General features: G+C 38.4%; 2 protein-coding genes across 2 annotated transcripts; both read right to left on the bottom strand.

The window, feature by feature from the left end:
- Positions 1–634: 634 nt before the first annotated feature.
- Positions 635–1,600, bottom strand: LOC131024786 (caffeoylshikimate esterase-like). The gene has a single exon (XM_057954323.1). The coding sequence runs from the start codon at positions 1,598–1,600 to the stop codon at positions 635–637; it is 966 nt and encodes a 321-aa protein (XP_057810306.1).
- Positions 1,601–3,781: 2,181 nt separating this feature from the next.
- Positions 3,782–8,554, bottom strand: LOC130985109 (uncharacterized). Its single transcript, XM_057907886.1, has 7 exons — positions 8,016–8,554; positions 7,347–7,494; positions 6,491–6,682; positions 5,919–6,047; positions 4,966–5,135; positions 4,496–4,626; positions 3,782–4,099 (listed from the first exon to the last, which is right to left on the bottom strand). The coding sequence occupies exons 1-7, from the start codon at positions 8,203–8,205 to the stop codon at positions 4,022–4,024; spliced, it is 1,038 nt and encodes a 345-aa protein (XP_057763869.1). The 5' UTR covers positions 8,206–8,554; the 3' UTR covers positions 3,782–4,021.
- Positions 8,555–16,024: the final 7,470 nt, after the last annotated feature.

Below are 16,024 nucleotides of genomic sequence, written 5' to 3'. Positions count from 1 at the left end.
TTCTTCTTTTGCTCTTTGTCGATTTCTAGGATTTGATTATGTTAAGTACGTTTATTTTTCATATAATTGTAAAATACATGATTGAATGCTATTATTTTCATTATCAACATTGCTCTAATTTCAATATTTTAATAAAATATGAATTAAATAAAATTAACAGAAATGATAGAAACTATCAACGATATTAAAATGGCATGGGTTTAAAATTTTAATCCATTTTAATAAATAATGAATTAACATATACTATAGTATTTTATTCGTCTAAACTAATCATTAAAAGTAAATCCCTTAAAAAAACTAAACTAAACATGAAGTTATTGACATGAAACTAATTAAAACGTTAATATGATTACATTACTCAAAATCGATCACCCTCGAACTTATGCGTGTATCTCACGCTCTTAGTTATGAACTCATTACGTAATAACCTCGACTAAAGATGAAGTTATTGGCTTAAAACTAATTAAAGTGTTAATATGATTACATTACTCAGAATCGATCACTTCAAACTTGTGCGTGTATCTCACGCGCTACGGACCCATCACACAATAACCTCGTGAGCTAAAAATATCGTGACAGCAACAGCAACACACACCAAGCAAAAAAAAATGAAAAAAATAATAATAAAAGCTTTTCAATTGGGGTTTGCCAAATCAGCTCTCACTTGTATCCACGTCAGCACGGTGTTGAAATTCTCCTCCACCACGTCATTCGGCTCGCCAATGAGCTGGTGCCACACGCCGTCGTATATCTTCAACGTCTTGTCCTTGCTGGCGGCGGTCCGGTGCAGGTGCTCCGCCCCCACGGGATCGCAGATCACGTCGTCGCCGCCATGCAGGATCAGCATCGCCACCTCCAGCTCGCCGCAGTTCCTCTTCACATACTCGCACACATTCAGCAGCTGCAGCGCCGTCGCCGCCGTGGGCCGGCCGCACGTCCGCCGGTTGGGGCTCCTCCCCGCCAGCCTCCCCTTCCACCCCTCCCTGTACGACAGCCGCCCCGGCGGCGGCGTGATCGCGATCCTCCACTCCGGCGCCACGAAGGCCGCCGCCGGCAGCAGCTTCTCCAGCGGCCACACCGGCTTGAACTTCCGCGACACCTCGCACATGGCGCCGCTGAGGATCAGCCCGCGCCACGCCGCCTTCTGGCGCAGGCAGACGAGGGCGGCGAGGGCGCCGCCCAGGGACTCGCCGTAGAGGAAGTGCGGGAGGCGCGGGTGGCGGGCGCGGGCGGCGTCGAAGAAGAGGAGGCAGTCGCGCAGGAGGGGCTGGACGTCGGCGATGTGGTCGGGCGGGCCGTCGGAGAGGCCGTGGCCCTGCAGGTCGAGGGCCACGACCAGGAAGCCGGCCTTGGCGGCGGCCACGGCGTTCAGCTCGAAGAGCCAGCCGCTCTCCGAGGTGTAGCCGTGGATCATGCCGACGAGGGCCCTGACGCGGCGGCCGGGATCCGCCGGCCGCCACGACTGGGTGAAGATTCGCATGTTTTGGGAGTTGATCATGAAGCTCTCTTGGTGGAGAATGTCGTGTTTTTTGTAGAACTCCTCCTTTGTTAAGTTTCCATAGGGGCTCTCCTCATTGGCTTCGTGAATTGGATGAGCCATCTCTCTCTCTCTCTTCCCTCTCTCTTTGTTGTCTAAAACTACAAAGTTCATGAATGACATATAAGGACGACATGCTTTATGATTAGTTGGGAGTGGCTCTACTCCCAACTGTATCTACGGTAAAGAAAATAAATGAAACTTTGGATTATTATATAAACATGGACCGTGCCTAAATCACCTCATGTTGCACCTTTTTTGTCCTTTACTTTTAGGGTATGGATAATTAAGGCGTTCGGTTGCTCGATATTAAATTATTAGCTTGAGATCATCTGGGATTGTATTAGTTCAAGATCACTGAAATTAATTTGTACTCTCTTCGTCTCGTCAAGTTTGATCAGTATTTCTTTTCGAATTATCCCGCGAAGCTTGAGCACTTTTCTTATATGACAAAAATTTTTCTCTTTATTCACTTTTTCACTTTTTAACCCACCACACTTAACACATAAAATACTAACTCCTTAAAACTTGTGCCGGAAAGAAGTTGTTCAAACTTCGCGGGACAGAGGGAGTAATAGGGAAAGTCAAGACTCGTAAGTTATGATTGAGTATTGAGTCATATTCAGTCAACCTTACAAAATATCATAAAATTAAAGGTTAATTGGCTGCAAATCCATACATTATAGTCAAATTCTGGTTTTTCCCATACACTATGAAATTGGACGTCACAAAATACATATAATTTGAGATTTTTTGAAATTTTCCATAAATTTTAATTTTTCTCAAAGCAAAGTTGACATGGTAAAATTAAAATTGATGTGACAAGCTTATCCATCAAAATCACGTAATTTTGAAGGAGTCGATGGTAATGTGGCAGACCTGAAGGAGTAGTTTATTAAAACTACTTGTTCCACATCAAGGTTACTCCCTTCATAAAGGGAAGGGCAGTTCTAGACAATAATTAATGATGTACTTGAAATTGGCTGTTTATGTTGCTAATTCTTACTCCTGTTTCAACTCTCAACCACTTGAGCTGGTGATCAAACATCAACATCAAACAATTAATGATCTAATGTCTTTTTTTGTTTTTTTTAGAGAAAATGATCTAATGTCTTAAAAGGTAAATTTGTGTGCAACCCCTCCGCGTAGCAAATAGTACTCCGTCTGTTTCGATGACATGAATTTTAATAAAATGTTAGATGAGTGTATTGTAAATGGAGAAATAAATCCATTTTAGTGGAATAATGTTCACAAATGAAAATTGCACTCTTATAACGTATTAAAATGACAAAAAATACATATTTTTACGGGACCAAGGGAGAATTAGCAAATAAATTTGAAGTGGCGCCATAAATTTTGTGGGGTGAAGTGGTAGTTTTTGTGCATAAAAGTTGTGGTTTCCATTTATATAAGGCTAGCTACCACATTTGACAGATGTCCAAAGCAAAGCTACTTCGTGGTACTATCTCTGACGGCTTTAAATGTCTTGTTTTCACTCCTCACTAACTTTGACAAGATTTACCGTAACTGTAAAATTTCACAGCTCTTCTAGAAGGGCATCAACAAAATATTTGAGCTATTCAATATAGTTTGGACGAGTTAATTAAAATTGAAAATTTGTGACTGCAAAGAATGCTAAAATAAAAAAAATCAAGAAAAAAAGAGCACCTTTTGCTTTTTGTTCTTCGATAGCGTTCAATGCACTATACTGGCAATTAGCATTAGCCATTATTGGAATGTATCAATGCTACCTACTTGTATTTATTTAGAGTGTATTTGTATCAATGTACTTATACTGGCAATTAGCATTAGCCATTACATTAGCCCCATTTTTTCTAAATAGTTCGCCCGGGTCAAATGTGGCTAAAACTAAGAGTATCCACATCAGTCGACTCATCCATAGGAACTCAAATCAATTTTTGAATGAGTCGATCGATGTAAGCTCCTCCCTCTTACTCGAGTCTGACTCATCAAGATGAGTAAGGCTCATCCGCTTGCAATGCACGCGCCACTATATGGATGAGCCGGACTCAACCGACTCATCCACTTTTTATATGGATGAGTCGATTTGTGGATGAGTCGACCAATATAGGGGCATTGACTCATAACCGACTCAACGGATGTGGATGCTCTAACATTTGTTCACAATTAGCATTGAAAAAGTTCCAAGGTGTTAATAGTGAGTGCTTGGGTTCTATCTATACAACATGTACATCCATTAGAGTGAAATCACTAAACCAGATAAAAAAGAGAGAGAAAATGCATTCTTCATAATTGATATCATAATATTATGTAAATCTAGGCTTTAAGTTGACGTATGATTAGCTCTACCACACACATTCAGAGAATGAACTAGTTAAATGGTATCAGCAAATAAATAAAATTTTGAGTATTAGAATCAGCAGATGGATCGGAATAACCCCGTCTGTGACGACCAGCGACTGTGTGTGATGTCTCTGTTTGATACATATTGTACATGCAATGTCATCTGTGGCCATTTCCTTCCGCTTCGCTCATCATGGTGCTCCAGGCGAACAACGCAGCTCCAATGGCAGGTTCGACCTTTGAATATCAGACACACTGTCAGCCACGGACCCTTTTTTTCGTTGTTTAAGCAAATTGGAAGATGCAGAGAGACAAAAAGGGCGAAGAATTAAAGAACCATTTGTAAAAACATCAAACGGGAAAGGGGGGGTGATATTTATCTCATACTTGATAAAAAAAATATAGCTGTCAATGACTGATGGAATGTTTAAATTAACAGTTAAAGTATAATCAATTATCCCAAACATATGGTAATAGGCAATTTTTTTATAAGAACAAACAACTACCAATGTCTGCGAGGGAATAATTTGAGGAAACTGGATGAATCGTATTATGATGGAAAATAGCATGTACCAGAACAGGATTATAGGAATGTGTAAGTGCAATTATGGATCAAACAAGAGGAAAGCTAACCTTTGGTCTTATAGGGAAAGCCCCTGGGTAGGCCTTCAAAATCGAGTTAGTAACTTCATTTCCTACATCCCACTTCTTGTTGGCTTCGAGGACCCCACCAACCATGACGACAGGGAAAGTACCATTTCCATCTGCAATACTTTTACTTACTTTCAGTTGTCATATATGAGGTGTGAGAGCTCAATGAAAGTTGAGCAGATAGAGACTTGATGGAGAAGTTAACAGTATCGGATTACGTGTCTTCATCTTACAGACTTACAGTTGCAAAATCTTAAAATCCTTCTATTTTCAATTGAAAGGGGTTAGATTGAATATCAATATGAAAAGGAGGTATGCTTAACATTCTAAGATTTCTGCAACTGAAGCCTGTAATATCCATTCTTGTCAGGGATTGTGCAACAATATGATAGCACGAGCTTATAGCACTTTTGTTTTATAGGTATTTGATGTAAAGATAAATGAGGACACACCTTCCCCAGCCAAATGTAGTCGTTGGACAACAGCTTTCACACTCAGAGCCAGTTCTTGGACTGCGTTGCTCAGGATCTCATCTGCAATCTGATCACCAGCTTCGGCACAAGATACCACAAGAGGAACTAGCGCTGCAATTCTGGCCCAAGAAGAATCTGCATAGGTCCACCTAAATTCAAATAAGCAATAAAATAAAAAGGACGCTGAATACATGGTTAAGATGTGTGATACTCATCGTAAATTCTTAAGTAACAGATGAACTGATCTCGTAATACAAACGGAACTACTCTATCCAACAACGCAGGGAGCAGGAATGGGCTCAGAGCCTAAGATGATGATGACAATGGCACCGTGAAACTGTTTGTTCTTCATGTTATAAATAACCTTGAGAGTTTAACTACAAAATAATAGAACCCCTAAAACATAAATAAAACAGTACCGGTCATCCCTTGCGGGTGCACACCATACAATTTACTTTTATACTGAGATATCTAACTAGGTCCCATGAACTCAAAATCTCACTCAGTTCTAGGAAGACAGACAGCAACATCTAAACATACAAGTCAGAATACATAAGTGCTCAACTAGCATGTGAAAATTCAATGCAAAATTATAATGGCTCTTTAGTTGTTTGGTACATGAGTTCGAAGATATGTTTGTTTGACCAGAGGATGAATCTTTCATGGTTGAATGTTAGACAATAATAATACTGCAGTATAATTAGTTATAGATACGGGAAAAGGGCGAAACAACAGGTAAAAAATGCATCCTAATCTCTGCCATCATGAACTCACCCATTCCAATGCAAAAGCCTTTTATAAAGAAGGGGGTTGGGAATCTAACTCAATCTAGAGCAAAAAACAACCGGATTACCAGTAGGTCCAGTAGTCTGTTTAGCAGCATCAACAGCATGGAAAGCATGCATAGGGGATAAGTTTCTGCAGAGACATACCCTATGATTTCATCTGGAGAGGAAAGACCAAGCGACTGCAGAATAGAGTTTGTAAGCATTGTTGCTGGACCACGCCCATCATGAGCCTTCATCACTGCTGTCAGTGCCCGAGAAGCAATCCCGTAACCACTGGAAGCAACAGCAAGTCACTGATCTATTTCAATATATAGATATACTATGTAGAACCACAATGTATCAGTAAGATATATCCAGCATCTACAGCAAGAATTTGAAACTCAATGGAATCAGTAACATCACCAATTTTTAGTTTATCCAAGTTTCACCCATTTTTGGACGACTTGTACAAACATAAATCTTGAATGTCAATATAAAGAAGCACCTGATATAATGAGATATCAAAGGCATGAAACAGATTATCCACATTATCTGCAACAATGGCCTATCAACTTCAGTTTTCTGACTATGTTATACTTAAAATTTAAATGTATGCCTCTTACAAAGTTAAAATACTAAAATAAGTTCCATAAAGATTCTTTAACATCAACATTTATCAGAGCTCATTCAAGAGAGAGAAAGTCTCAAGGAAAGTCGCCTATAGATACTGAATTTACCTGCCCCAGTCACCTAATACAGGTCCTGCGCCAGCAGAGCGAGCTTCTTTTCCATCTTCGGTAAACCCATATGCAATACATCCAGTGCCCGCAATCAGCACACACCCATGAAGTCTCCCCATTGTCCCACTTGCAAGAGCTACTACAGCATCATTCTGCACATATATCTTTACATTGCATGGAAATATATTCCTGAAATAATAATTACACAATCAAAACCAATTCAAAAGATGGTGCAATCATACACCCAAAATCAACAAAAACATCTGACATGATTTTGCATTGATAGTTCCTGCAAATTTTGTTATTAATATTAACAGCTTCAGCCTACAGTTCTAGAAAAATTGCATCAGGCTAGCACCAGAGTATCCTTGCTCACTTTTTACTATTGCATTGCATTCCGTTAGTTAGATTCAGTCTTCACTAGTTCTCAAACTTTCTCTAGCAAGTTCTAAGAACATGAAAAGTAAATGACAAAATCAATGACTACAGGTTCTTCACAGTATTTCTCACTCAACAAAATACAATAAAAAGGTTTACTATATTATGCACGTTATATTCTCAAACAAAATGGTTTTAAACCTACTATTGAGTGTCTTAATAAGTTTCTATTCCAACTCAAGCACATAAGACTTAAGAAGATCTTAACATCTGTGGGTTTACAGTATTTGAATTTTTCACAAAAAATCAATTTACCAGTCTCACAATCATCGATGTATTTCTTTAGCTCTTATAAGAATATAATCATCCACAATGCACATGCTACTAATCTTATTTCAGAGCAAGAGATAAGAAAACCAAATTCTAATCAGTCAAAGAAGATTGGGATTAGTCAAATTTAACAGAGACGTGATACCTAATCCAATTCAAGACCCTTTCCTGATCTGACGGATGATTGACACCAGAAACCCCTAAGCAAATAGCAAGAACTGCTGAAAGATTCTTGCCAGCTCTAGAAAGAGCTTCATTTATAACTTGTTCGAGTGTTTCTCTGGCTGCAGTTTCTGTAAGCACGACGCCAAAAAGCAATAAAGATTCTAAAAACTCAGCAATAAAGAACCAGAGCATTCTCCTCTTCCATTGTCTTTCATTGAATACAAAGGACTTAAAAATTGAAAAACAAGCTTCCTAGTTTATCTTCTACAAATATTTTACAGCACATGAGCAAAAAAATTAATTAGATTATCAAATAGCAGAAAAACAACGCCCATCTCTGCAAAATTCCTTTCAATTACACCATTCAAGGAGAACAACAGGGAAAGTATACAGTTAAGAACAAATGGAATTTAATACTTTTATTTTTGCAATTAAGCATCCGTTAATGCCATGTCATATCCAGAAATGTAGCATGACGGTAATTTACATTCTCGTAGTCAGAAGCAGGTAAACTAGGCGTCAATAATCGGGATTAATTTCACTGCTAGAACCTAATTGAAAATTTGGGAAACTATACTCTTCAAACAAGTCCAAAAAAAATGCATGTAGCTATCAGAATTTCATCTATCCATCGCATAGTTTGGAGTACCTCCAACGCTGTTGTGGTTGGAGCAACCGGCGGCGGCGCGGCCGAGAACGGGGATAGGATCGGGCAATTGGCGGTGGTCGGAGAAGGGGAGAAGCGGCAAACAAACGCACACGGTGGAAGTGGTGCCGCCGTCCACCCCCAAAATCACCCCTTCTTCGGCGCTACGGCGCTCCTTCGATTCAGACCCCATCGCCGATCGTCTCTTTGTGTGAATTGTTACTCTGATACTATTATTTTCCCTTTTTTTTCTTTTTCTCAACTAATTTTGGAATGTTTTGCGCGTGTTGTGATTCTCCATTGGTGATGATGGAGAAGGCGGAGGGAGGAGCCAAACGTTATACGAACTGTGGTAATTTCTACCAATTACCGCTTGTTGCGCTTTTGAATCAACGCTTTATCTTCTTTTTAGTATTTTAGTTGTACGGTATATAGTTGAAAAAAGAGAGAACTTCATCGAAGGAACTGCAGAGGACGATTTGTGTAATTATTCGTATTCGAATCGAGACCCTTTTGTTTGGTTGGGCTCTCCATTTTTCCTTTCCGAATGTTTTTGTTTCTTTCTATTTTATTAATTAATGCACTAACTACAAAATGCAAATCATGTGTTTGTGAATAATTTAGTCATCTTTCACTTGTCACATATTAAGAAAATATATTTATTTTTTTTAAAAAAATATTAATTTTTATTTTCTATACTCTTATTTATCATGTTTACACATTATTTTCACATTTAAGTGAAACATTAAATAAGATTAATTTAGTAAAATAATATTTTTATATAATATTAATAAAAAAATAGAACTATCTTTTTAGGACATCTCAAAATAGAATAAAGACTAATTTCATAAGACCGAGGGAGTATAATTTATTAGTATCGTGGTTGGCTCTAAAATTTCGTGTATTTCTTATTTTTCGTATTTGGATAATTATATTAAGTAGTTCGGTTTGAGTATTTTTCATGCAAAGAATAATAACTATGATTTTATTTTGTGCTTCGATTTAGATGCAATCGTTAAAGCAAAAGCATAAGTAAATAAGAACGTCAATTCATTATTATTTGTAACAATGGAGTAGGGCTGATAATCGATTTGAGTACAGATTAATCGAATTGTACTCATAAAATCGTTATGCTAGCATCAAAACATAAGTTAACCGCTATGTATCGAGTACGATACTATGATTACAAATATAATCGAAAATTTGTATCCAAATTATTATCCATACAATTAAGTTGTCAAACGTCACCTCTTGGTACAAGGATAGCAAACGTTGTGAACTCTTGTCTACGAACAATGAGGTATAAGGTTTAAACCCCACCGCTCCCCTTTCCCCAATAAAAAAAATTAAAAAAAAACTATGTAATATTTCCATAAAGAGTTTTCATTATTTTGTAAGAAACGAGTTATATAATCAAGAAAAAATATGTGCAGCAATAGCTTAAATTTTGGTGGAAACGCATTATGACGTTTAATCCTAGCAAAATAACACAATAATAACAAAATGAAATTGTTGCAATATTGTTACCGCAAAATTACGTCAAAAAATCGATCCGAAGATTTCAATTTAATATCCTGTTCGATTTAATATATTTTAATTTTAAAAAAAATGATTTGATTCGATTTGATTTGTTAAAATTCACGTTAGTTCCTCGAGCCTTATTAACCCTAATATTGATTATTTTCGTGAATTTGATTCTATATTTAAAAACATTTCAAAATAAATTGTATTGATATATAATTATCCTTTACAAACAATAAAGCTGTAGAACAAGCTTCTCAAACTTTTTTTAAGCAAAAATAAAAATAAAAATAAAAAATCATAATGTGGAAAGATACACTTCAACTATATTGACTTAATGAAATAAAAGTTTATAATTATTTTGATGTAGCTTCTCCATCAAGATTTTGACATCATTAGCTGGTAGAGTACACTGCATGTTACTTCATAATTATAGTTTTAAATTTTATTCAATCACCAACTTAATTAATAAGAGGTTTAGTTAAACCACTACATTAATTACGACGACAATAACAATAGCAAAATGTTTCCTACCGAAAGGCCTAAATCAACTAATTGTGTTACGACAATGCCATACAACATTGTCTGAGACACACCACAACATATGCTTGATTTCAATTATCAAACACCAATATAAACATATCAAATCGAATATATCGAATATATAAAAATATAATTTTTTTTATATGTCAATTTCTAGGTTCAGATCATGTAGAACCAAGTGTAGACAATTAAATTGTCGTCGAATTAAATCATGGCACGTGTAAATTCATGAATTAAATATTCAATTATATTTTCTATTTTATTAAATGGGATTTTATTCATAAATTAAATAGATATATAATTAATATTTAATATAAATGAATTAATGGGCTCATGGACACCTAAAAGCCCTAAAGTCCATGCATGAAAGCCCAAAGCCCATAAAGCCCATGAAGCCCATCTCTAAAATCTATAAATAGAGGTGTTGAGGTGCTCATTAACACAACGTGAAGGAACGGAAGATCGAAGAGTATAAAGAATTCTCTCTAGTATCGCAAGTTGAAAGAGGCGAAGAATTGGAGAGTTCAAGTATTCTTTCAAGTATTCAAGTATCTTGAAGAATTCTATCTAGCGTTCAAGTCTTCTTCGAATCTTCAAGTATTTGAGCATTCAAATCTTCAAGTATCCTTCGAAATCTTCAAGCGTTCAAGTCTTCTTCGAATCTTCAAGTATTTGAGCATTCAAATCTTCAAGTATTCTTCAAGTATCTTCAAGTGATCAAACCTTCAAATCTTCAAGTGATCAAGGCGTTCTTACAAATTCCAAGAACGATCTTCCTCAAATCAAATCAACCAAGTCCCAAAGCTTCAAGGCGTTCTTACAAATTTCTAAGGACGTTCTTCTCAAATCAAATCAAGTTCAACGTTCAATCCAAAATCACGACTTAAGTCCCTTGGATTGGCGTCATCAAATCAAGTATTTCAATAACCTTCGAGCTTGTTCAAGAATCAAATGGAAGAGAAGAATCAGAGGATTAACTAGATATTGCAACCCGCATAAATCTATCTTCAAATTCTATCAAATTATCTTTGTAACGCATTTTGTATTTTATCAAATTGAAATACAAAATTTGTGTTTACAAATTTTGGCACGCCCAGTGGGACCTCTCTACCTCTCATCTCTACTCTTCACCAAAAATCTTGAACGATGTCTACTCAATCAAATGCAGCTGCTCCAGCTTCATCCAAAGCTTCTTCGGCAAACGTGGGTATGATCACGCGAAGCAAAGCAAAATTGATGCAAGAGGTGTCCAAGTCGACCTCCCGTCTTCCATCTATTCATGAAGAGGATGACAACTCCAGAAGAAGCTTCACATTCCCCACTGAAAATTATCAACTCCATGCAAGTGTCATGATGACAAACACTTCCACCATGGAGGAACAACTCTTGAACTTGACAAAGATGGTTGAATCTCTAACCAAGCACATCCAAGAGCAAGATGCCCAAATTGCAAAGCTTAAAGGAGAAAAAGGAGATTCAAGCCACGCCAACAACGATAGGGAAGGCGAAGAAAGCGAAGAAGATGGAGAGAATAACGATGAAGAAATCTCCAAAGACAAATCAAAGAGTGATGGAAAAAGGCCTTCAGGAAAAGACATTCTCTTCTCGTCTGGTGGCCTCATTCCCATTGACCAACTCAAAGAGTTCATCGAAGCAACAATGAAGAATAACTCCGATGGAAGCTCCAAGTCATCGTTAACTTACTCCAAGCCATATACTCGGCGAATTGACAGTATGAGGATGCCTCTTGGTTATCAGCCCCCCAAATTCCAACAATTTGATGGCCAAGGAAATCCGAGACAACATGTGGCTCATTTCATTGAAACATGCAACAACGCTGGTACTTATGGAGATCATTTGGTCAAACAGTTTGTTCGCTCATTGAAAGGTAATGCCTTTGATTGGTACACCGACTTAGAATCAAACTCAATTGATAGTTGGGAACAACTGGAGCATGAGTTCCTCAACCGTTTCTATAGCACTAGAAGAACTGTCAGCATGGTGGAGCTCACAAGTTCGCGTCAATTCAAAGAAGAGCCAGTTATTGATTACATCAACCGATGGAGAAACCTTTGTCTCAACTGCAAGGACCGATTGTCTGAATCATCTGCCATCGAAATGTGTATTCAAGGGATGCATTGGGGCTTGCAATACATCTTGCGAGGAATCCAGCCAAGAACATTCGAGGAACTAGCCACTAGAGCTCATGATATGGAGTTGAGCATGATGGCAAGCGGGATCGAAGGACCACCAATCCAGGAGTCTAGCAAATTCAAGCCAGAATTCAAGAAAGGATGAAAACCATATGACAAAGCACCAAAGAATGAATCTATGGCGATTAAGGCAACTTCGGTGAAATTTCTAAAGAAAGAAGCTAATCTAGAAAGCAACCAGAACACTTCACGAGACAATCAGAACTCTTCCCGAGACATGGGGCAAAGAAGATCTACCTTGAAAGAAATGCAACAAAAGCAATACCCTTTCTTAGACTCTGATGTTTCAGGAATTTTTGATGACCTGCTCAAAGAAAAGCTTATCGAGTTGCCAGAAATGAAGCGACCAAATGAAGCAGGGAGGACAGATGATCCAAGTTACTGCAAATACCATCGTCTGGTTGGGCACCCCATACATGATTGCTTCATCTTTAAAGACAGGGTCATGCGTTTAGCTCGAGAAGGGAAAATATCTCTTGAAGAAGACGCTACTGCTGTAAATATGGTCTCCACCGACTTGAATGACATAATAGAAGGTATTGGAGCTCTGTATGATACATCCAATCAAGTAGATGAAGAACCTGAGCTAAATTTGGATGAAGATGATGATGCATTGGCAATCACATTCTCCAATGAAGACTTGCAGCTTGGATCTGAACCTCATAACAAGCCATTGTTCGTGAGTTGTTGTACACAGGAGCAGAAAGTCAATCGAATTCTCATCGATGGAGGCTCAGCGGTCAATATTTTGCCACTAAGGACTTTGAAGCAATTGGGAATCCAAGTAGATGAGCTGTCAAAAAGTCGATTGATGATCCAAGGTTTCAATCATGAAGGGCAAAGAGCTCTTGGAACTATAAGGTTGCGATTGCTGATGCAGGACATGGATTCGACGGCGTTGCTTCATGTTATCGATGCCAAGACGTCCTACAATATGCTTCTGGGTCGACCATGGCTTCATGAAAATGGTGTTGTTCCTTCTACATTGCACCAATGCTTCAAGTACTATCAAAATGGCGCCGTAAGAAAAGTGGTTGGTGATCAAAAGCCGTTTACGGAAGCAGAATCACATTTTGCTGATGCTAAGTTCTATTTGGAAAGAACCAAAGTCTCAATGGTGAAAGATGATACATCACATGACGAGTTGAGATCTTGCCAGGAGAAAAAGAAGGAAGAATCTTTTCTAAAGATGGAAGGATTCACCATGCCTTTAACGAAGATTGATGCCAAGAAGCCAATTCTCCAACCATTTGAAGGGTTTGTCCGACCAAAGCAAAGTGGCGTCACAGAGCATGAAGATCTCTCAAACAAAGAACTCTCAAAGCACTTTAGTCCGAAGGCATATAAACTCCTCGTGAATGCTGGATACAATCCTCAAGAAAGCTCTATGTCAAGGTCTCATTTGGAAAAGACTGATAACGCAGGCCAAAACTCCAAAGCAGGTTTGGGATATACAGTGCAGAGTCCCGTTCGTATCGCCATCAAAAGAGCTGCCACTAACTATACTAGCACCCAACAAACCCTGGAATCTTCAAACATTCAAACGGTTTCTGTTTTCAAAATGATGGGTAGAAGAGAAGCTCAGCGAGTATCTGTCTTTAAAAGACTTGGCAAAGGTACATCATGGAAACGAAGCAGGACAAAAGGGAGTGATGAATTGCACATAACAGAGAAATGGAGAAGTTTGATCACTCCTCGAATGAAGAGATACACCACTTTGATTATGTCATGTGGGAAAGAAATGAAAGCTCGAATGAAGACCACCATCTTCACACGAGATGCCATAGATCAAGAAGATAGAGAAAGTGTGGCTTTCTCTTACTACACTACTAATAGTACTAGTAATCCAGTTCCTCTTCCTCATACTACTCAAAGTCAAGTGCGCTGTGAAATTGCAAGTCTCGTTAGAAGTGGCGTTATCACAGCAGACGTCGCAGAAAATATAGCCTTCATACGCCAGAGAAATGAAAGCATAAAGAAGTGTTTTGATTGCAAAGATCATCGCCGAAAAGATGAAGACATTGTCACAGCAAACCATATCACCTCCTGCGAGAAAATGGTCGTTGGAGAAGAGAATTCGCACTTGAGCCCCAAAGAACTGGAAACTCTGGATGAAGAGAGACTAGAAGTCCAGCAAAAATTGGAATACTATCAAGCTCTTCCTTCAAGATCCTTCAACAAAGCAGTGCGAGCGCCCTCTTTTCAAATTGGAGACATGGCCCTCGCTGCAAGGAGGCCAATTGTTATCACTCTCAACGGAAAGTTCTTGAAGTACTACTATCCTTGAAGGGTGGTAGAAGTTGAAACATGTATATATGTGTATAGTTATTTAAAAAAAAAAATAGAAAAAAAATAGAAAAAAAAATAGAAAAGCAGAAAAGCAAAAAAAAATGAAAAGCAGAAAAGCCGAAAAAATGAGTCAGATGAGAAACCAGAAATGAAGAAAAACAACAAAATGAAGCGTATGAAGACAGCTCCTTGACGCACGAGCCTAAACTGCATGTTACTCCTGGCCCGCATGAGTATAAACTGTGCACGGCACCCAATCTCAAACACTTGTTGATCCTATGAACTACGTTTTGACTTGATCCCTTTCAAAAGGGTACGTAGGCAGCTTAGATAATTTCTAAGTTCAGTCATAAGTTGTGTTTGACTCTTTTCAATTTATATCATCAAGTTATGATTTAAGTTGATTATGTGAAGCCAAAGACGTTTCATTCCAAAATAGCAAAGAAATCAAGTCATCAAAAGAAGCACAAGCATTGGGAGAAGATGTCAAAATATCCATGACAAACCAAATGAGAATCATCAAAAGAGGAATGATAAAAATGCAATATACTAAGCAAAAGGGTCTTGATCTCTCAAAATCTGCTGCATAGACTCTAGTGAAAGCTTCAAGGCATCCAAATTCTTCAAGACCTCATCATTTCTCGAAGCCTCTTCAAGCTTGGCCAGGTCTTCCTTGAGTACCTTGATCTCACCACGAGTAGTCTTGAGTATCAGGCTTCGCTGCTCCAAAGACACCAACAATTCTTTCTTGCGTTTCTCCAACTCATCAAAATCCACTTTTAAAGCATCACAATTCGCAGCATCCTTCTTCTCTTTGGCAAACTTCTCTTGAAGGCAAACCTTGACCTCTCGAACTTTGAGTGTGTGGCCTTCATTGATCTCATGAGAAGCCGACCTTACTTTATCAAAAGCGGTGGCTTTGGAGAATAGTTCATTAATACTATCTTCAAGGTTGGAAAGGTTAAGACCACAAATAATCTTCATACGGGAAATGCCACTCCGTATCTCGTCTTCAAGCGCCGATAGAAACTCGACTTTGGTTCTCTCAACCTTGTCACGAAGCTTTCCCCAGATGATCCTGCAGCACGACTTGAGTTCATCATCGATCATGCGTGTGGGCATTGAACTCGGAAGGCGCCCCACATGATGGCATTGGTCGGGGGCGGGATTGTTTAGCAAGACAAGGAATCTCGTTTGACTTATTGGATTCAATGGATACACAGTCGATTGGTGAGCCCTTCTCAAGATTATTTCCAAACACTTCTTTCAAGTCTACAAAAGGGCAAGAAGAAGATGCAATTAGAATGGAATTATATATCAATACGAAAAGAAGATAAGAGATGAGGAAAGACCTTGTTCACATCGGCATCCACTAGAGTTGGCTCTTCCTCAACGTGATCCTCGGCCGGTTTTGAGGACCCCGCAATTCTCTTCTTTTTCCAATTA

Source organism: Salvia miltiorrhiza, chromosome 5 (genome assembly GCF_028751815.1).
Source record: "Salvia miltiorrhiza cultivar Shanhuang (shh) chromosome 5, IMPLAD_Smil_shh, whole genome shotgun sequence".
In the NCBI taxonomy this organism is placed as follows: Eukaryota; Viridiplantae; Streptophyta; class Magnoliopsida; order Lamiales; family Lamiaceae; genus Salvia; species Salvia miltiorrhiza.
Note: the sequence above shows the minus strand (reverse complement) of the source record. Positions and strands in the feature narration are given on the sequence as shown.